This window comes from Myxine glutinosa, chromosome 5, assembly GCF_964187855.1.
Source record: "Myxine glutinosa chromosome 5, kmMyxGlut1.1, whole genome shotgun sequence".
In the NCBI taxonomy this organism is placed as follows: domain Eukaryota; kingdom Metazoa; phylum Chordata; class Myxini; order Myxiniformes; family Myxinidae; genus Myxine; species Myxine glutinosa.
In genome coordinates, this window is record NC_136265.1 from 34,114,543 (window position 1) to 34,136,457 (window position 21,915).

General features: G+C 43.6%; 1 protein-coding gene across 4 annotated transcripts in view; it reads left to right on the top strand.

The window, feature by feature from the left end:
- ADCY9 (adenylate cyclase 9) overlaps positions 1 to 21,915 on the top strand; it is a 115,419-nt gene that overhangs the window by 82,696 nt on the left and 10,808 nt on the right. For 2 of the 4 annotated variants that reach the window (XM_068104672.2, XM_068104673.2), the window contains 4 exons: positions 2,027 to 2,232; positions 13,312 to 13,471; positions 17,969 to 18,138; positions 20,231 to 21,050. In XM_068104672.2, coding sequence (XP_067960773.2) covers positions 2,027 to 2,232; positions 13,312 to 13,471; positions 17,969 to 18,138; positions 20,231 to 21,050 — 1,356 coding nt within the window. The remainder of the gene's footprint in view (positions 1 to 2,026; positions 2,233 to 13,311; positions 13,472 to 17,968; positions 18,139 to 20,230; positions 21,051 to 21,915) is intronic. The other 2 variants (XM_068104674.2, XM_078777852.1) reach the window with 1 other exon arrangement.

The window sequence follows — 21,915 nt, forward strand, 5'->3', positions numbered from 1 at the left end:
CTTGCGATTTTCCCCTTACGCATAGCATACTGCGAGTGGTTTACTGACCTCTGCTGGAAAGAGGAGGTATTGAAAGTGGGGAAATGAGTTTTTAAGAGGGCCGAGGTTTATCGAGAGTTACGCCATGCCCCCCCCCCCCCCCCTTTGTTTGCTGAGGACTTGTTGCAGATTAAACATTCAAGTGACAAACTACACGAAAGCCACACACGTGTTTTTTAACATCTCTCTTCTTATGATCAGCAATCACTCTCAAAAGCGGTGATGACACTCATTAGAGACAGAATGCGTGAAGTGATTTTCAAAAACCAATATATATTTTACAAATATGTGAGCACCACCTGAGTTACCGCCTTCCCAACAAACATGTTATCGCCTTTCCCCATCATTCCACTTCGCTTTATTATCGAGATCACGGTTCTACTCCCAGATAACCCACTCGAGCCGACGCAGAAACAGCCCAATTGCATGCCAAAACCTCCGACCAAATGCCAGTTCCAGCCTGATACTGCTTGGTAGTGGATGCTACAAGGCTAATAAGTGAACTTCAAGTAGATGAGGTGTGAACTCTTGCATTTCATTTCGTTCGTTTCTTCAATGAATGAAAAAAGAAAAATCCAAATTACTATTTCAATATCAGAATGAACTTTGTATCCATTTGTGGCTGGCAGGATGTGCACACTCACCTCTAGGCTGTCGAGACTGGGCCGTATCCCGTCCCAGCTATAAACTGTCACCCGCTGTTTCACAGGCACGGTGATTTATCAATGTGCGTGCCGTCCCTCGGATGGACGTTAAACGGGGCATCCCGTCTGCCTGGCATTAGTCGACGGACGTTAAAGATTATACAGTGTCCTTCGTGAAGATTCGGCGAGCTTTCGCCGGCACCCACAAAAAAAATTCCAACTTCCTGTCGTTTTCAGTTGAATGTCAGCCTTGACAAGCCAGTCTGTGAAAGCCTTGCGCCAAAAATGTTCCTGGGTCGACCCCACAACAATGTTGTGATAACTGGGGCCAATAAAGAAGTAGAATAGTTGTCGACTTGGTGTCCATGTCTGTATGCGTGCTGTCACTCCTGTAAGCAAACATTTGGTTTGTGAATAGAAACAGCAACACGTCCATCTCATTGCAATGCGTATCAATGGAATATATATCATTCAGGGTAAAAAGTAATGCATTAGGCCTCTAGCACAATATACTTCCCCAAAGATGTCCCATCTACTCCCTACACCCCACTAGTTTTTTTCCACCCCTCGCTTAAATGTCCTGGACCTGTGCTTGGTTCTTAAATAACTTAGGAAAAAGACAATTGTTAGTCTCGCCCTGAAGGGGGTGTCTCCATATGCGGGTTTCAGAAGGTGGAGCGGAGTCCGCCCAGGTCTCAAAGTATCCACCTTCGTGAGTGTGTGCGCGCGTCCGCGTCTATATATTTTCGCTTTAAAAATGGTTTTTTTCTGCAACCACTTGTCCGATCGATCCAAAACTTTACACATAGGAGGAACTCCCCGTGGAGAATATTTTGTTAACTCTGATGTCATAAATCACATGGTATGGCAGCAAAATTGGATTAAAGGAAATAAAATTGCATATTATTTTATCCTAAACTGCTCAATAATCAATCAATTCCCCATGAGGCAAATAGGGTGATGACCATGACGTCATCGGTGAAGTGGTATTCCAGCCATTACTTGTTGAATTGAAATCTTTATCTGAAAAATATGAAACTTCATATATCTGATCTGTGACCCGATGTGAGGAAAGAATTAACTTTATGACGCCCATAACCCATGCCAAGAAACTGTGACATCATATGGTGCATGGAAGATAATAGCAGTGGGTCATAATAGTAGCGTGTTAAGTTACCAATGACATTTTTGTTCAGAATGAACGTGTGGGGTAAGACGATGCACTCTTCAAAAAAAAAATTGTTCAATTTTTTTATGCCGTTCAAATTTTTTACATTTTTTTTTGCTCTGCTTATTGATCCAATGAAGCTCTTTTTGACATGCAGCCATCACTCACGTGACAGGTTATGAATGGTGCAGCCGTGGATACGATTGCAAATGCACGTCTGAGCTCCCTTCTGGATGTGTTTATTTCCTGCGTGGTGTCGCTGCTCGGAGCAGTTGCCTGTCTGCTCATTCTGTGGGGTCTCGACGGATCGACTCCTTTGCCCATCATTGCCACTTCACTGGTCTTCATCCTCCATGCCATTTGCCTCTTTCTTTCCTTTCGGTGAGGATCGATCAATTGTAGAAACAAAATGATGCAATCTGAAAAGTAATAAAATTATGTTTATATTGAGCTTCCAAGTTGAGTTTGCAGCGGGCGGCATTATTATTGTTGTTTATAAAAAGCACAAATATAAAGTGTAACAGTAACAAATATATACATATATATATATATATATATATATATATATATATATATATATATATATATATATATATACATACACATTACCGGTGTGTACCCCAGTTTAGAAAAGGTACACCGTATCCCTGCGTGTCGTAAGAGGCGACTCAAAGGGTTGGCGTCAGGAAGGGCATCCGGCCATAAAAACATTGCCTCAAAAAGAGAACCATGACAATTTGGAGAAGATTGTCATGGGGACCGCAAGGCTAACCCCCGCTCTTGCAGGGAAAATGGCCTTAAAATGCCTGTTGTTGTTTGTTGTTTGTTGTTTTTATATATATACACATTCTGACATTCCAAAAGTTCTATTTCAACGAGGGTTTACTTCATGATGCAACTTCCTTCTGGAGAAGCAAACAGATGACATCTCAGCTTGATTTCCTTAAAGTTAGGCTCGATAACCTGCCTTTTGATCAGTCTTGTCTTGCGGCTACCTCTTCTTTACGATATGACATGGGACCAGAAAAGGCATTCAGGCCAGGAAGTAGGATTGAAGTTTAGCATTGGGTCATGTCCTGAGGCCTACAATTAATTAAAATAGCATTAACTTGTACCTCCACATAGTTTTGATCCATTGGTATTAAAATGATTTGTTGCTTTTTCTCTTGCTTTTATTTGAACTGGAGAGTTCATTGAACACCTTATCCCACACAGTCTTGAGAAAAAGGACATGGGAACGGTTTTTGAAACTCTTGCTTTTTGTTTCCGAGCACAATTTATATTTCCTACGAGCCACAATTTTGTCTGAATCTCGATATTCCCTAATGCTAAAAGCAGCAAATTTGATTGGTTGAGATGGTGCGAAATGTCGTCATATTTTGTCCACGTAATGCGCAGCTGCAGGTTTTTAGAAGTCCCAACAAGGTGGTTTGTGCTCTCCCAGTGTTCAAGTATATAATTCAGTTGAAATAAAGTAAAAGTTGTAAAGGCTGTAGAAACTTTCGCTCAGGCTTCGATTTTTTGATTGCGTATCATAGGGTTACCAGGGGGGTTACCATCCAGACTTTGGATCCCTACTCGTCCCTTATTTACGAACTGATTGCTCTGAAACCCGATACAGTCCGTCTACTCGATGGTATGCACAATCGCTCAGTCTTTGATTTTTCGATTTTGCATCAAAGATGTCTCGACAACTTGATGGGAGTCCACCTGTGGCCAATTCAATTAATTGGACATGATTTGGGGAAATTTTTTTTTTTATAGAAAGAAAATCACCTTTCTATAAAAGGTCCCACAGTTGACAGTGCATGTCAGAGCAGAAACTTTACCATGACGTCCAAGGAACTGTTCGTAGAACTCCAAGATATAATTGTGAGGAAGCATAGATCTGGGGAAGGGTATTGTTACGTTTGTGGGGGTAGGTGACAAATTGCCATAATGGAGATAGGAATGTAGAGATTAGCATGGACCGTGTGGCGAGTAGGAAGACTTTTCGTTTTACATAAGTAGAAAAAAACTGTAAGCTTAAGGAGTATTTATGTGTCACCACATAGAGGGTGGTTTTGTGTTTGTTAAATAGGACTTAAGGATAATTCCCAGTATGTACTTGTCTGCTGTGATTTGCCCTTATGTTTTTATATTCACTCGGCCAGCCATGCCAACGAGCGCTCCATTAAACCACGACAACCGACATAATGCCGACAGAGACCCGGACATTACGATCGGTAAATAAGCACCGCCTCCAACGATCGTAATCAACAAAAAGCCCCGCCCAGTAGAGGCGCAGAATCGGTGGGCGGTCAAGAAGGCATGAGGCTCTGCCCCCGAAGTGCATGATTGGACAGATTGTGACGTCAGAGCTGGAGAGACTTAGAGAACAGAAGAGGAGGAACCAGTCTCTCTTTCTGGTGCTGGCTTCATAGCGGGCGGTCGCGTTTCTCATGTGCACAGTGAAGGGAACATTTCGGAGCTTTGTGGAGCCTTTGCCACGTTGAAGGAGGGGGTGTTGTTCGACTCTGTGCTTTTTGGGGGGGAGGAGAGAGCCACGTCTCGCTTGGCTGTGGAAGCAAGGAGGGGCCGGTTGGCTGCTTGCTTCGCGCCTGGGCATTTTTGACGGGCGGTTTTGGCGCCACTGCTAGAGCATTTTCCTGTGCGGGTGGCTGCATGGACTGCCGTGATCATCAAGCTCCCCGGCGCATTTTTGGGATGCAAAGCTAAGTTCCGGCACTATAAACAGGGAACATTTCTTTTCTTTTATCTTTCCCCAAGGTGTCTGCTTTTGTGTCAGCGTGGAGGGTCCCTCAAGTAGAGCTATAGGTTTTTTTGTTTTTTTTTACCTCAACCATCATTTTTATTGGTTTACAATTATTTCATTAAACCATTATTTGTTGCATTTCATTTCTTGTATTGTTGACTTTCCTTGTCTCGTTTCTGTGTTTGTGGGTTCGAGGAATAAACCCTGTGGCGGCCGTCTGAGGTAAGCACCCTGGTTTTCTTCACCCGCACGCGGTAAAAAAAGTACCGCCAAGTTTCGAACTGCTGCCTCGGAGTTAACTGTTCGGCTATCCGTCCAAGGCTGGTTTTCATCGGCCACGGACTTGACAGTATAAAACAATTTCTAGAATGTTGAAAGTTCCCAACGGCACAGTGAGCTACATCGTTAGGAAATGGAAAGAATATGGAACTACCCAGAAACTTCCTAGAGCTGGCCATCCAACCTAACTGAGCATCTGGGCAAGAAGGACCTTGGTCAGGGAGGTGACCAAGAACCTAATGACCACTGACAGAACTACAGAGTTCCTTGGCTGAGATGGTAGAACCTGCCAGAAGGACAAGTCTCTGCAGCACTTCATAAATCTATATCTTATGGGACAGTGGCCAGAGACAGAAGCCACTCTTGAGAAAAAGGCACATTACAACATGCCTGGAGTTTGCAAAAAGTCATGTGAAAGACTCTGAGAGCACGAGGCAAAATATTCTGTGGTCTGAAGAGACGAAATTGAACTCTTTGGCCTGAATACAAAGCGCTACGTCTGGTGGAAACCGAGCACAGCTAATCACCCATCTAACACCATCGCTACCATGGAACATGGTGGTGGCAGCATCATGCTATGGAGATGCTTTTCTGTGGCATGGCCTGGGAGACTTGTAAGGATAGAGAGAACAAGGAATGGAGCCAAATAGTGGTAAATCCTTGAGGGGAACCTGCTTCAGAATGCAAAAGACCATAGACTGTGGCGAAGATTTCCGTTCCAACAGGATGACGACCCCAAGCATACAACCAAAGCAACACTGGAATGGCTTCAGAACAAGAACGTGAAAGTCCTTGAGCGGCCCAGCCAAAGCCCAGGTTTAAATCCCATTGAAAATCTGTGGAAAGACTTGACAATTGCTATTCACCGACGCTCCCCATCAAACTTGACAGTGCTTGAGCAAATCTGCAAGGAAAAATGGGAAAAACTCCCAAATCCAGCTGTGAAAGCTTATACCGACATACCCAAGAAGACTCAAAGCTGTAATCACTGCCAAAGGCGCTTCTAATAAGTATTGACTCAGGGGGCTGAATAATTATGTAAATTGGATATTTCTGTATTTCATTTTCAACACATTTATTAAAATTCTGAAAACATGTTTTCACTTTGTCATTATGGGGTATTTTGTGTAGATCGGTGACAAAAATTTAAATTTAATCCATTTTAAATTCAAGCTGTAACACAACAAAATGTGAATAAAGTCAAGGGGTGTGAATACTTTCTGAAGGCACTGTATAACACACTCACATGGTGTTGATACAATGATTGATGATATCGCAGCTGGTATGTTTTTTTCAGGTTGCAAAATGAGCTCATGCCAAAAGGATCAGGGTCTATGAGTGACTTGTCAAGTGGTTTTTTAACCTCACCATAATAGGGCATGTCATTTGGGTCCATTTGCTCACTTTTTTTTTTTTTTTTTTTTTTTTTTTTTTTTTTTGTATACAATATCGAGGCTCGTGAAAGAGCGAACATTAATCACACAGAAAGACAAACCGACACATAAAACATATAACATAGGGAGCGGTAGACAAGATGGGGAGAGAGGGGGAAGGACACAAACACAACATTTGAGAGCAGGGACCGAGAGACATGGAGACATCGAGAGATCTGAGAGAGGGCGAGGGCTTTGGGGGGGGGGGGCATGGGAAGGGGGCAGTGGGAGAGGTATAAAACATATGGACACTGCCAGGACTTCCAGGAAAGAAGTTGGAATTTCAAACAAGGTGGATCTGGGGTGAATTAGCGGGGGTAGAAAAGATCAAGGTTTTGGATGGGGGAAGATAAGAGATGGTGGTGAACGGCTGTTTTAAAGACCTGGAGGGAGGAGTGGGATTGAAGGGAGTGAGGGAGTTTGTTCCAGAGGCGGGAGAAAAGAGGAATGAAAGAGTGAAGGTGAGCGGAGAGCCGAGATTTCGGCAGTTTAACCATCAGAGGGTTGCTGGCAGATCTTGTGCGACCTGTAGGAATATTTGGGGGACAGAGCACAGAGAGAGCTGGGGGTGCAAGGCCGGAGAGGAGTCGGTAGAAGACAGAAAGACCACCTACCTGCCTGCGGTGAGTGAGTGAAAGGCCCTCAGAGATAGCTTCATCGCGGGAGATTCCAATAATTCTGAAAGCTTTGGTTTCAACAGCGTGAAGCCGAGCTAGGTGTGAGGCAGGAGCACCGGCCCATAGGGGAGAACAGTATTCCATTGAGCTGCGGATGAAAGCCTTGTATGTGGTGAGGAGCTCAGGTGTGCCGAGGAAGGACTTCGCACGACGGAGGATGCCCAGTCGGCGACTGGCTTTGGAGGCCAGCTTGGAAATGTGGTTTTCCCAAGAAAGATCATGGCAGATAGTGAGACCCAAAATCTTGAGCGACAGAACTTCTTGGAGAGGATTGTTGAGAAAGTAGATGGGAGGGTTGTCCAGTCGATCTTTTCGGAGAGACATAGTAAGAGTGTGAGATTTGTCAGGATTGAAAGACATGTTCCACTTGTTTGACCAGTCTGTGATTTTGTCCAGGTCTTCAGAGAGTGAGGAGGCAGCAGACTGCCGATCTGAGGGAAGAGGAATGGAGCGGCAGAGAGTGGAGTCATCAGCAAAGAGATAGAGAGGATTTTCGAGAGAGTCAGAGAGATCATTGATGAAGACCAGAAAAAGCACGGGGCCCAGAACACTGCCTTGGGGAACTCCAGCCTGAACAGGAAGAGGAGATGAGAGAAACCCATTCAGGGCCACACGTTGACGACGACTAGAGAGGAAGTCCGCCAGCCATGCGTGGAGATTTCCATGGATACCAAAGGAGGAGAGTTTGGTGAGCAGAGCGGGGTGCCAGACCGTGTCGAAGGCACGTGATATGTCGAGGGAGACAGCTCTAATTTCCTGTTTGGCATTGAGGACCTCCATCCATTGTTGAGACAGCAGAAGCAGCATGTCCAGAGTAGAGTGACCTGGTCTGAAACCAAATTGATGATCAGAGATCAAGCCATTGGAGAAGAGGAAAGATTTCATATCAGAAGCAATGATGGATTCCATGACTTTGCTGATAATTGGGAGAAGGCTGATTGGTCTGTAATTGCTAGGATCTGTTTTTGCACCTTTTTTGTGCAAAGCGGTGATGTTGGCTGATTTCCAAGCAGATGGCAGTTGACCTTGAGCAAAAGAGAGGGTGAAGAGAACAGAGAGAGGGTGAGATAGAGCAGCAGAGCAGGATTTTAGGACCCGTGGGCTGATGCCGTCGGGTCCAGTTGCAGAATCAGAGTCGAGGGTTGACAGAAACTTTTCCACCTTGTCAGGAGGAAAGGACACGGAGTCCAGGAGCAGCAGGGTACGACTGGGTATGGTGGGTACAGAGAGGGATGGGTTTGGGACACAAGATTTAGAGGCAAACACAGAGTTGAGGCATTCAGCTTTTTCACGTGCGGAGTCAGCTGTGTAGCCGTTTGAGGTAAGGGAGGGGATGGAGGGGGAACAAACACCAGAAACGGATTTGACCAGACGCCACCAGGATTTGGAAGAGGGAGACAGATAAGAGAGTTCGGTCTTGAGAACGGAGAGATATTGTTTCCTGGCTCTCCTGAGGGTGGACACACACTTGTTTCGGGCTTTGTGAAAGGAAATGAGATTTCCTTCCGTTGGATTTGCTTTCCAGGAGACGAAGGCAAGTTGTTTCTGGGCAACAGCCTCACCACAAGATTCCGTGTACCATGGACGGGAGGAAGGGTATGACAACTGAAGACGAGATGGGATAAATCTGTGCATGAGAGAGAGCAATTTACTTTGGAAGAATTCCCAGGATGAGTTGATGTCAGAGGTGGTAGAGATGGGAGACCAGTCCAGATGATTGATGGCTGCTTGAAGACCGTGCCAGTTGGCCTGAGTGAAATGCCAGACTCGTCGACGCTGAGCAGGCTCCCTGAGGATGGTCAGAGAGATGTCCACTTTAACAAGGACATGATCAGATGATCCGATCGGAGCAGAAGAAGAGCAGCAGACATTTTCAGGGAAGTTAGTCATAACCAAGTCCAGAAGAGAAGATGTTCCGTTGACTGAGATCCGGGTCGGGAAATTGACAGATTGTGTCAGTCCCAGTGAGTCGCAGAAGTCCTTTGCTGAGGAGCCATGGCTGGTGAGAGAGGTACCCACACCCAGCCAACTGGCATGATGACAGTTGAAATCACCACATATGAGGAAGAGAGAGTTGGGATGAGTAGATAGAAGTTGGTCCATATCATCAGACAGCGAGATGTAGATGGAGTCATCACTGTTTGGTGGACGGTACAACACACATATGAACAAGAGGTGGGAGCGAAGGGGAAGCCGTAGCCAGAGGTATTCCTGGGGGTGAGGTGGAGAGAGTGCAGTGCAGGGCGAGTGAGGAAGAGAGTTTTTGATAAAGATAGCAACCCCGCCTCCAGGACGAGGCTCAGGTCTATCATACCGGAGGAGGGAGTAGCCCGGGAGAGATACTATGGAATCAGAGACATCATAAAGGAGGAAAGTTTCTGTTAAGCAGATCACGTCTGGTTTGACAGAAGCAACCTGTATGGAGAGATCAGTTAAGTTTGAACGAAGGCCCCGGATGTTTGAGGTCCATACCGTTAATGAAGAGGAAGGGGGAGCATCAGATACAGAACAGGGGGGAGGAGGGGTAGGGTAAGATGTGGAAGAGGTGGAAGAGGTAGGGAGAGCTGTTGAAGGTGTGTCAGAGATTTCAGAATAGCTCGGAGAAAGGGAAGGATGGGGCGGACAAAAGGTTTGATGGTGATTGGGTGAGCCACAATGAGGTGTTATTTGAGGAGGGGGAAGAGCGAGGCAGAAGGTTGGGGGAGATGGAGGTGAGAGTTTGAAGGGGGAAGAAGCGGGGAGGATGCTTTGAGGAGGGGGAGTGAGCGGGGGGAAATTGAGAAGCAATGAGGGTGGGGAGATTTGAAGGGGAGGGGTGAGGGGGGAGTTTGGGAGGGAAGGGACAAGGGGAGGGATTTGAAAGGGATGGGATATGGGGGAGATTTGGAGGGGAGGGGTGAGGCAGGAGTCTAGGAGGGGAGGGGCGAGGGGGCGTCTTGGCGGGGAGGGGTGAGGGAGTAGTTTAGGAGGGAGGGGGCAAGGGGGGAGATTTGAAAGGGATGGGTGATGGGGAAGATTTGGAGGGGAGGGGTGATGGGGAAGATTTGGAGGGGAGGGGTTATGGGGAAGATTTGGAGGGGAGGGGTGAGATTGGATTTTTGAAAGTGTACGATTTATGGGAAACGAACATTTATTGCAAAATGAGTTTCTTGTGACCTTCGAGTTAAAAATACGTTTAAGGACGCTGGATGGAGGATGGAGTGCAGGAGAGTTTAGGGAATGTAGAACAAAGGCACTATAGGAGATGGATATTTTTTTTGGGATGAATTGATTTGGTGAGCAAGTCGAAAGCAGCCTTTTAAAGAAGAAGAAGAAAAAGGTGTTATAAAATATGACGGAATACATAACTTGAGGGGAAAGTGTAAACATTGAAGGTTAATGAGTGAAAACTATCTGGGGAAATGGGGGAGAAACACGTGGTCGAAGAACGAACGAACGAATAAGAATGAATAAACGAATGAGAACAGAGAAGGAATTGTTTTTTTGTTTTTTTTGAGTTGAGATTTACACAAGGAAGTAGGCTATGGATGAAAAGACTGGGAATACAGAGAACGAAAGTTATTGGATCACAAACGACGGACCACTGAGAGAAAAACAAAGCCTCAAGGTTGTACAGTGCACACTGTACAAGGCCTTGCTCGCGACACGGCAAACAGACGATCAATTTATGAAAGATAAACACCGAGAAACAACCAAAGTTGCACACAATAACTTCACACACCGAAAGATAAATACAGTTTCGACAAAATACAATTGTGAACAGACTTAACTTCGAAAAACGTGGAGACCGTGTGGGGCTTCGAAAATCCCTGCCGCCGTCTCCAAGATCTCGCGAGATCTCGATCTGACCACTTGTCTGTCTGTCCGCAAAAACACATAATGTGCTAACGTAGGTCACAAACGCCACCTGGTGGTAGCCAGTATTACACGTTATCCTTTTTACCTCCACCACCAATGGTGGATGGAGGTTATATTTTCACCCCTGTCTGTCCGTTTGTGAACAAGATATCTCAAAAAGTTGTCGACAGATTCGGACGAAATTTGGCAGAGAAAGTGATTCTTCACCATTGTGAGATAAGGCCAAAAACGATACATAGCAGGATATCTCAAAATGTTATGGATGGTTTTGGACGAAACTTGGTGGACAGGTTATGTGTGTGACGAGGAAGAATCGATTCGATTTTGGTGAAGATCCCGAGCCGGATCCAGGTTGTATAATTTTTTAAGTGATGCGTCCTTGTCACATACGCTACATCTCTGCCAAATTTCGTCCCAATCTGTCCACAACCTTTTGAGATATCTATTCACAAACGGACGGACAGACAGACATGGGTGAAAACATAACCTCCATCCACCTTTGGTGGTGGAGGTAAAAAGGATAACATGTAATACTGGCTACCACCAGGTGGCATTTGTGACCTACGTTAGCACATTCTCGTCGTGAAGGAGTACTGAGGCGCGTGCGATTTGCACTTCTGGAAGAAGAAGAGCTCTCTTCGGGTCGTTCGATTTGGACTCTTCTCTTCTCGGAAGCTCTTCTTCTGCCTCTTCCCGTTATCCAGCAGAAGAGGCGCGGGCTCTTCGAAAACAAAATGGCCTCGCCGATTACTTTGAAAGAACTTTGTCATATATGACAAGTTGATATTACAGCTGTATGGCAAGTTTGCTTAACAGGCTTAACTCACTTAATCACGAGTTCTATTTCACTTATTTGTTGTTTTCTTGGTAATTCGTGAGTGATATGGGGGTGATATATATGCCGTTTTCACCCATAATTTCAGTCACGGAGAAACGCTGCTGGTTATACTTACGCAGCAAAACTTGCAAGTGAAAACACAATCTGGATATTTGCATCAACTTGTGATGTAGTGTCATCTTTGTCTAATTCTTCCATCATGAGCGCGAGTAATCCATGCTTGGCCGCCATCTTGCTTCTCTTCTGCCTGTTCGGCACAAAGCAATCTTCCGGAAGAGGCTTCTGTCTTCGGAAGAGACCAAATCTGGATATTTGGAAAACACAATCTGGATATTTGCATCAACTTGTGATGTGGTGTCATCTTTGTCTAATTCTTCCATCATGAGCGCGAGTAATCCATGTTTTGCCGCCATCTTGCTTCTCTTCTGCCTGTTCGGCGCAACGCAATCTTCCGGAAGAGGCTTCTGTCTTCGGAAGAGACCAAATTGCACGCGCCTCTGGTGCTGCCTAGCAATCTTTAAACGGTTATCCTGGGAGGTTGCCATTATCTTATTTGCCGTCAGACAGATCAGGAAGTGATATGGCCAAAAACGAGGGATAGATCAGGGTATGAAAGACTTGACCCGATGGTGATTCCTGTGATTGATTTTGATTAAATATGATTCTGTATTGTGATTTCCTGGTCTACTCCGAGATACAAAACGTAAACTGTTCACCAGTCGTCGGGGGTATGCTCTCCACTGAGTGCCGTTCTAGTTTCAACTGAGTACATCTATAAAGTACGTACTATTGTAACGTGCATACATCGAGAAAGTATGGAATGTAATTACGTCTATAAAATACATACGATTGGAATGTGAATTTGTGTAGTAAAACCCAAAATGTGTGTCTGTCCACTCTATGAACATAAACATACATTGTCAATGCTTCGTCTACACACCGCATAAACACACAAACACCACTCAAAACCAGTCCTGGCAAAGGTCTGCTATCTCTAATTGCTCTTTCTAGTTTTATTTTCTTTTGAGTCGCAAAATAATTGAGGTCTTGTCAAAAAATAGGGTAGATTGGGACCAGGAAATGCATGTTTTTGGGGGCTTTGATAGGGTGCATCATTTTAATCAGTTTTCAATTACCTTTTTTTGTTGTTTTGTTGATTTTTTTTTTTTTTTTTTTTGTATACTGAATCGAGGCTCGTGAAAGAGCTAACATTTATTTCACAAACAAATCAACCAGACAAACAAAATATATAAAAAGAGGGAGCGGAAGACAAGATGGGGAGAGAAGGGGAAGCACACAAACACAACATTTGTTTGTTTGTTTAAAATTGTTTGTCATAATTTCATAATTTCATAGTCATAATTTAACATTGTTTGTTAAAAAAACCTCATAAAATTTATTTAGCTATTTTGGCTGCCGATAATACTTTAGCTTGGTTTTATCTGGTTTTGTTTGAATTACCGAGGGGGTTTTAATTTACTCATTGAGGATTCAATAAAGGTTCGGAAGCAAGATGTGGGACATTTGACGAGATTTGAATGATCACACCAAGTGGTATTGGCCACTTCCTGCTTTTGTTTACACAACGGGCTGATTGATGTGTGGTTACCGCGTCCTCAGGATGACATTGTGTTTGGAATATGCGGCACTGTGGTTACGAAAGCTCTTGGAGTTTGGCTCCGGCTGGATCCCACGGCACATCCTGGGTTTGCTGCTCGTTTCTTCACCTGCTATCCTTACCTTGTGCAACTTCAGCTGCGGTGTACTTGCATCAAAGCCTGTAAATAATCTTCTATCAATTTTACATTCTAATATATTCCTTCATTCTAATATATACCTTTGAATGGTTTCAGATCTTTGATAAAACAGGGATTCGCAATGCTATTGAGAATAGTCTCTACGGGGCCATGTATTTATTATGTTCTCATCGATGAGGGAGAAGGGCTTCTTCTTCTTTCAGATGTAGCGCAAGGCTGCGGTATAGCATCATTGGGTGAGGGCGCAGCTGTGCCGCTGATGCAACACTCCCCTTGTAGAATTAGGTAGAAATTTTGTAATTTGTTCAGGGTGCCGGCGATAGTTCGCCGAATCTCCGGAAAGGACACTGTGGGATCTTTAACGTCCACAAATAATGCTGGCACCTGATACACCCAGTTGAATGTCCATCTGATGGATGGCACACACATTGATGAATCACCCTTCTTGTGAAATACCGGGATGACGGTCAGGATTCTAACCCAGGCTAGACAGGCATGTATGGTGCTTAGAGGGCATGTATGGCACAAGTGAAACTGTGGGTTCACCCTTAACAATTCCACCGTTTTGCAAACATAATAATAGATGTCTGCTGTATGTTTGGCAGGAATTGAATCTGTGCATTGACGGAATACTTTAATTAAGAAATAACAATTTACCAATGAAAAAATGTTATACTTTTTGCCAATAACCTTAAGTTACTTGCTACTTTGTTAAAACTTAACATCTTGAACAAGTAAATTTAAAGAAGAAAAGCAATTGACTGTTTCAATATTAAACGATTTCTTAAACTTTTTGATGACCTTGACATACAGTCGTGGCCAAAAATGTTGGCACCCTTGCACTTTTTTCAAATAACGCACCATTTCTTCCAGAAAATTGTTTAAATTAAAAAATATTTTGATATCCACAAATGTATTTATTTGGTTTGCAGTGGAACAAAACAAAAAAAGCTGAGAAAATTACGAAATCTTAGCTTATTCCACACAGAAATCCTAAAATGGCCAGGACAATATTAATGGCACCTTTTCGAAGTTGTCAGAAATAATTAGATTTCAAGCAGGTGATTCTCCTTTACTTTCGAATTGAACTCACCTGTGGTGAGTTGCAGGTGCTTGCAATATAAAAATCACTCATTCAACCAGTTTGAATGGAGAAAAGGAGTCATTCTTATCTTATGTGTCACTGTGTGTGCTGCAATGACCATGGGGAAAAGAAAGAAAACCAGAGAATTGTCTGAGGTCAGACACAAAATTGTAGCCCAGCATGGACAATCTCAAGGCTTCAAGTCCATCTCCAGAGACCTGTGTCCACATTATTGTCCACCATACGAAATGTTATCAGGAAGTTTAAGGCTCATGGCACTGTAACCAACCTCCCTGGACGTGGCTTCAAGAGATCTTGATCGAAGATTGCAGTGAAGGATTGTTCGAATGGTGGATATAAAGCACCTTGATCAACTGCCAAACAGATTCAAGCTGACCTTTCAGACACAAGGTACCATCTGTCGCCAACTCGTTTAAAGGGGGTTATATGGTAGGAGACCCAGGAGGACCCCACTGTTGAGAAAGCCTGACTGGAGTTTGCCAAAACACACCTGAACAAGCCAAAATAATTCTGGGAGAATGTCCTGTGGACAGACGAGACCAAATTAGAGCTTTTTGGGAAAGCACATCATCTCTATGTTTACAGAAAACAAAACGAAGCCTTCAAAGAAAAGAACACCTTCCCTACAGTCAAACATGGAGGAGGTTCAGTGATGCTTTGGGGTTGCTGTGCTGCCTCTGGCACTGGGTGCCTTGAATTTGTGCATGAAATCAGGAGATTACCAAGGCATTTTGGAGCGCAATGTTGAGCCTCGTGTCAAAAAGCTGGGTCTCCGTCGAAGGTCATGGATCTTGCAGCAGGACAATAACCGCAAACATACTTCAAAAACACCCAGGAACGGTTAAAGACAAAATGCTGCACTGTTCTGAAGTGGCCAGCAATGCGTCCAGATCTAAATCCCATTGAACACCAAATAGTCAGGGCCCTTAGGGATATTTTGGGGCCGTTTGGTTTAAATTCTTCCAAAAGCACCAAATTTGGCCCAGATGTTGCTCATGCCATACTCTTTCGATTTTTCACGGGCGCCAAGAGGGGCGCCCCCCCCCCCCCGGGGGGCCCCATATTGGCGAAATACTAAATGGCCGCCACCCGGATTAGAGGAAAATCAGTTAAATAACTAAAAGGGTTGGAATCATGTATGATACCACTTTTCAGGGGTTTTCGAGGTCGAGGAATCCAATTATGATGTTATTTTGATGATTTGAGGTCAAGGTCAACCCTCAAGGTCATCTTAAAGGTCATTTTTGAGTCAAACATGTCGGTTTTTGAGTTTTTTGTCAAGATTTACGCGAGGTTCACCATTCTATGTTTCTGGGTTGGGTAATCGAACTCTGACCTTATTTTTGACAATTAAAGGAAATATTTACGTCTATTTCCTAATTTTCAGGCATATGCAGTTCATCAGTCTAATTACAAAGGTACGGATTTTGATGTTTTTTGAACTGTATGCCATATCCTTGTGTTTAATTTTTGTGCGATCATGATCCGGGTTCATGTATACATGATTGTATACATGTCATAAATATGACGTCATAGGTCATGTGACCTGGCGGCCATATTGGATTTTATGAAAACCTTTAAAATGGATCCCTGCCTTCATTTTTCGATCGATTCATTTTGAACTTTGACCACTTATAGTACGCCATGTGATTGGATGCATATCCTAATTATGACGTCATAGGTCAGGTGACATGGCGGGATGGACCGGTATGGTCCCCGGATCATACCGCCCTTGGCGCCCGTCAAAAAGCGAAAAAGTATGGCATGGGCAACATCTGCGCCAAATTTGATGCTTTTGGAAGAATTTGAACCAAAATATCCCTAAGGGCCCTGACTAAAAGTGGAGATCTGAAAATAGCACTTGGGAGAAGGAACCCTTCAAATCTGGGAGAAGTGGAGCAGTTTGCACAACAAGAGTGGGCCAAACTGCCGGTAGAGAGGTGTAGGAAGCTCATTCATGGCGATAGGAAGCGCTTGACGGCAGTTATTTTGTCCAATGGTTGTGCTACCAAATATTAAGTCTCGGGTGTCAATAATTTTGTTAATGCCATTTCTTTTTATTTTCAGATTTCAAAAGATATATTAAGTTCTGAATCAAAAACAAAGGTTCTGTAATATTAACAGTGAAATGAAGAATTGTGGAGACCAAATACTTTTGTCAATTTCAATTTATTTTTAGAGAAAAGTTTGAGTTATTTGAACAAAGTTCAAGGGTGCCAATACTTTTGGCCACGACTGTACATCCGCACATTATTTTTTTATATCGAAACATCCCAGCCATAGATTTGATTTGTTTATGTTGTTTCGGAGACCCGTTTATTACCTCCTCCACCGTAGGTGGATGGAGGTTATGTTTTCACCCCTGTCTGTTTGTTTCTCTGTTTGTGACCAAGATATCTCAAAAAGTTGTGGACGGATTCAAACGAAATTTGGCAGAAAGATAGTGTATGTGACACAGACGAAATGATTAGATTTTGGTGAAGATCCGGATCTGGATCCGGCTAGTAGAATTTTAGTGATTCTTCACCATTGAGTGATTGGGCTAAAACGGTATATAGCAGAATATCTCAAAACGTTGTGGATGGATTTGGACGAAACTTGGTGGAGACTTTGCGGATGTGACAAGGAAGAACTTATTCAATTTTGGTGAAAATTTGATTCCGGATCCACATCATGGAATTTTAAAAGTGATTCTTCACCATTGAGTGATGGGGCTAAAAACGATACATAGCACGATGTCTCAAAAAGTTATGGATGGATTTGGACGAAACTTGGTGGAACAGTTGAGTGTTTGACAAGGACGAATCAATTTGATTTTGGTGAAGATCTGAATGGAGATTCGGATACGATAATTATTTAATTCCAAGTGATTTTTCACCATTGAGAGATCGTGTGAAAAGCGATATATATGATATTTAAAAAAATTATAGAGGAGTTATGACTAAACTTGGTGGACGAGTTGGTCATGTGACAAGAACAGGCCGATTAGATTTTGGTTCAGGTCCGAATCCAGATCCGGCCTATCAGTGGGATACAAAACAAACTGTTCAGCCTGGTGGAGGTATGCATTCTACCGAAGGCCGTTCTCGTTTTGTGTGTGATTATTTGCACACCTGGATAAATACTCTGTTGCGAAAGGCAGTAGAAGGCTTGTTTAATAATACCGAGATGACTCTTTTGGGGGTTTTTTTGGTGATCAACTTTTCTATCAAGAAAGATCATCAGTCATGGAAAAACAGTGTCCAGCTTAAAATAATGTGTTTTTTCAGTTTTGTCACATTGAGTAATAAAATGGTGTACATTTCGAGGCTCGGTTGTTTTGCAGCCCCGTTAAACGAATACATTTGAAATCGTACATGCAAATGTGAAATGCTCATGGAGCTAAAGCAATGAATGGTGCGTCTCCTTTTGACAGGCACGTCTGTTCTTCGCTTGTGCCATGATTGTTGGAATGACTCACTTCTGCAACTTTTGCCAACTTAGCTCTTGGTTCCGCTCGATCCTCGCCTCGATCTTTGGCCTGCTGTTGCTGCTTCTCCTTGTGCTCTCCCTGTGCCCACCTGAACAAGTGCAAGTGTCTTCTGGGTACGATTTGTTATTTTTGAAATGGCCAAAATGTTAATGAGCCAATTGTCACGTCACTCCTTGTGTTTCAAACTAAAATGCCCTGAGTCAATAAGTATTCAACCCCTTTGCTATGACACTTAAAATTGTGCTCAGGTATATTCACTTTCCTTTGATCATGCTTGAGATGTCTCTACAACTTCATTGGAGTCCATCTGTGGCAAATTCAGTTGATCGAACATTATTTAGAAAGAAACACAACATTCTATATGAGGTCCCACAACATTCTATGCAAGGTGTCAACTGTGGACAGTGCATGTCAGAGCAAACATTCTATAATGAAGTCCAAGGTCGGTAGGAATCCAAGATAGAATTGTGAGAAGGCATACATCTGGGGAAGGGTATAACACAATTTATGTTGTGTTGAAAGTGTTGTTCCCAAGTGTTGAAAAGTGTTGAAAGTGTTGAAAGTTCCCAAGAGCACAGTGAGCTCCATCATTACGAAATGGAAAGAATATGGAACGACCCAGACTCCTAGTGCTGGCTATCTGACAAAACTGAGCAACTGGGCAAGAAGGGCCTTGTTCAGGGAAGTGACCAAGAACGCTATGACTACTGACAAAACTACAGAGTTCCTTGGCTGAGATGGGAGAACCTGCCAGAAGGACAATAGTCTCTGCAGTGCTTCACAAATCTAGGAGTTATGGGAGAGTGGCCAGACGGAAGCCACTCCTGAGAAAAAGGAACATGACAGAACACGTGACAGTGAAAAAGGCACAAAGCGTGAGGCAAAAGATTCTGTGGTCTGATGAGACGAAAATTGAACTCTTTGGCCTGAATGCAAAGCACTGTGTGGCGGAAACCGAGTACAGTTCATCACCCATCTAACACCTTCCCTACCGTGAAGCATGGTGTTGGCAGCATCATGCTATGGGGATGCCCTTCAGTGGCAGGGATAACGAGACTTGCAAGGATAGAGGGAACAATGAATGGAGCTAAATCCTTGAGGAAAACCTGCTTCAGAATGCAAAAGACATTAGACTGTGGCGATGATTTACATTCCAACAGGGCAATGACCCCAAGCATACAGCCAAAGCAACACTGGAATGGCTTCAGAAGAAGAATGTGAAAGTGCTTGAGTGGCCCCACCAAAGCCTAGACTTTAATCCCATTGAGAATCTGTGGAAAGACTTGACAATTGCTGTTCACCGACGCTCCCCATCCATCTTGACAGAGCTTGAACAAATGTGCAAGGAAGAATGGGAGAAACTCCCCAAATCCAGATGTGCAAAGCTGATACAGACATACCCAAGAAGACTCGAAGCTGTAATCACTGCCAAAGGCACGTCTACGAAGTATTGACTCGGGGCTGAATACTTATGTAAATTAGATATTTCTGTATTTAATTTTGAATACACTTCTAAAGAATTTCTAAAAATGTGTTTTCACTTCATCATTGTGGGGTATTTTGTGTAGATCGGTGACAAAAATTTAAATTCAATCCATTTTAAATTCAGGTTGTAACATAAGAAAATGTAAAAAAGTCAAGGGGTGTGAATACTTTCTGAAGGCACTGTATATATATGCAGGGTGTCCACAAAGTCGCGCATCATAGGAAATTATTTAATTGATTATATATTTATCATAGGAGATTAAAATTATTTAATTCAACAATTAGCCTGGATATGTTGAAGAATATTCAGAGAAACCTGCTTTTTCGTTTACAAATATGTTTTGAGATTGGTAGGACACATTTCGAACAACTGATGTCGCCAACCTTACAAATATATGTTTTGCTTTTGAGGCGCGACTTTGTGGACACCGTGTACATATAAATACTGCTTCTTTATCAGGTCCACCACTGGGGGAAGTATGAACTGGCCCTAACCTGCTAGTGGAGCACTGCCATGAGATTTATATTGTATTTTTTAGCTCAGGTGTAAAAAAATAAAAAGATACCACCAACAATGGCAATTTAATGCGATGGCAAGGCAAGGACCTTAGTCTTGCCCGACTAGACAATTGCTCATTTGGTGTTTCCTATTTAATGTTAAAGTATGAATTTTCCCAGTTTTTTTGCTTGCTTAACCCACGGTTCTGGTTTCCCCAACAGAAACGAAAGCCTGGTGAATGGATCGGGCACAAACGAGAAGCAGGTATTTCAGCAAAAGACAACAGAAAAAGATGACTCTTCGAAACAGAAGGCCTGGGAGTTGGGTTTAGATCTGGGTCTTCTCCTGCTGCTTATCTGGTTCCTGGATCGTGAGTTTGAGATAGCTTACCGCTTGAACTACCACGGAAACGTCGAAGCCGAACTACACCAGCAGAAAATCGAACACACTAAGAACCAGGCAGATGCACTGCTACACAATATCATCCCACCACATGTTGCAGAGCAGCTTAAAGTGCAGCCACAGTACTCGTGTAATCACGATAGTGTTGGAGTTATTTTTGCCTCCATCGTAAATTTCAGAGAGTTCTATGAGGAAAAGTTTGAAGGAGGGAAGGAGTGCTATCGTGTGCTGCATGAATTAATGTCGGACCTAGACCAGCTTCTCAGCCATCCGGACTTCACTTGCATCGAGAAGATAAAGACCATCGGAGCAACATACATGGCGGCCTCTGGCTTAGATTTGCCAGAAACGAGCCGAAGCAGTAGTGGAGCAGTTGCCACTGCAAACAGTGGCAATGGTGTTGATGGACCATATTTGCACCTCCGTCGACTTTTTGAATTTGCTTGTGCCATGATGCATGTGGTTGAGGACTTCAATAAGGACATGCTTTGGTTCGGTTTTCAGCTTCGCATTGGCTACAACCATGGTCCACTGACTGCGGGTGTCATTGGCACCACCAAACCTCTGTATGACATCTGGGGTGATACGGTGAACATTGCTAGTCGAATGGACTCCACTGGCCTGGAATCGCGCATACAGGTCCATAAGTTCCGATTGTTTGCCCAATGGCAACCATTTTAATTATTTATTATGACCGCCATTTAATGGCCTTGCCCATTTCACAACACAGCTGTTTCTTCAACCTTTTAAAAATCCATTGGCACCAATCCTCATAACAATTATGTTGTTTGTTTTGTCTGAGGGTTAGAAGGAGAATTACATTCTCACTTTTGTTCTTCTTTACTCTGATCTGAGGGTTGTCTCCCTTGGAGTCCTCTGGGAGGTCCCTTTTTCTGTGAGGACACCATTTGCCATCCCAATCAAAGTATTTATTTCATTTTGGCCCCACCTTAACCTCCACCCCTACCCACCCCCCTTATCTTCCCATCTCCCCTTTCATCTCTGCCTCCGACCCTCCATACCTATTCCAAAATGCACGTTTCCTTTCAGTAACCTCCCGGATAAACTCCCAAAATCCAGGTTTTTACTGCACACCTGAACTCTTTTGTTTCTCTTTTCTCCTGTTTCTGTAACTACCTTCTGAAGACTGTTCAATCCCATTTTACCCAACAGAGCTTCAAGCGGGAAGTGCACCACCACACCTACCCACGATCTTTTTCCTTATTTGCAGGTTGATTTGTTTCCTCCTCTTTTCCTGTTTGTTCATTCCCTTACTAATTGGGTCCAACTGTGGCCCACTGTCAGTTTGTTCTCTTTTCATCCTCTCACCTCGCTTTTCCATGAGCCTCAATGTTGTATAGAACACTCATGACTCTTTGTTCACCAACCCCTCGCTCTTCAATTTGTTTGCGAATGCCTTGTCCTTCCTTTGTTTGCAACGACTCCTCCTCCCTTTGTGAGAAATGTCTCCTCCTTCCTTTGTTAACTTAACTGGACTATGTCC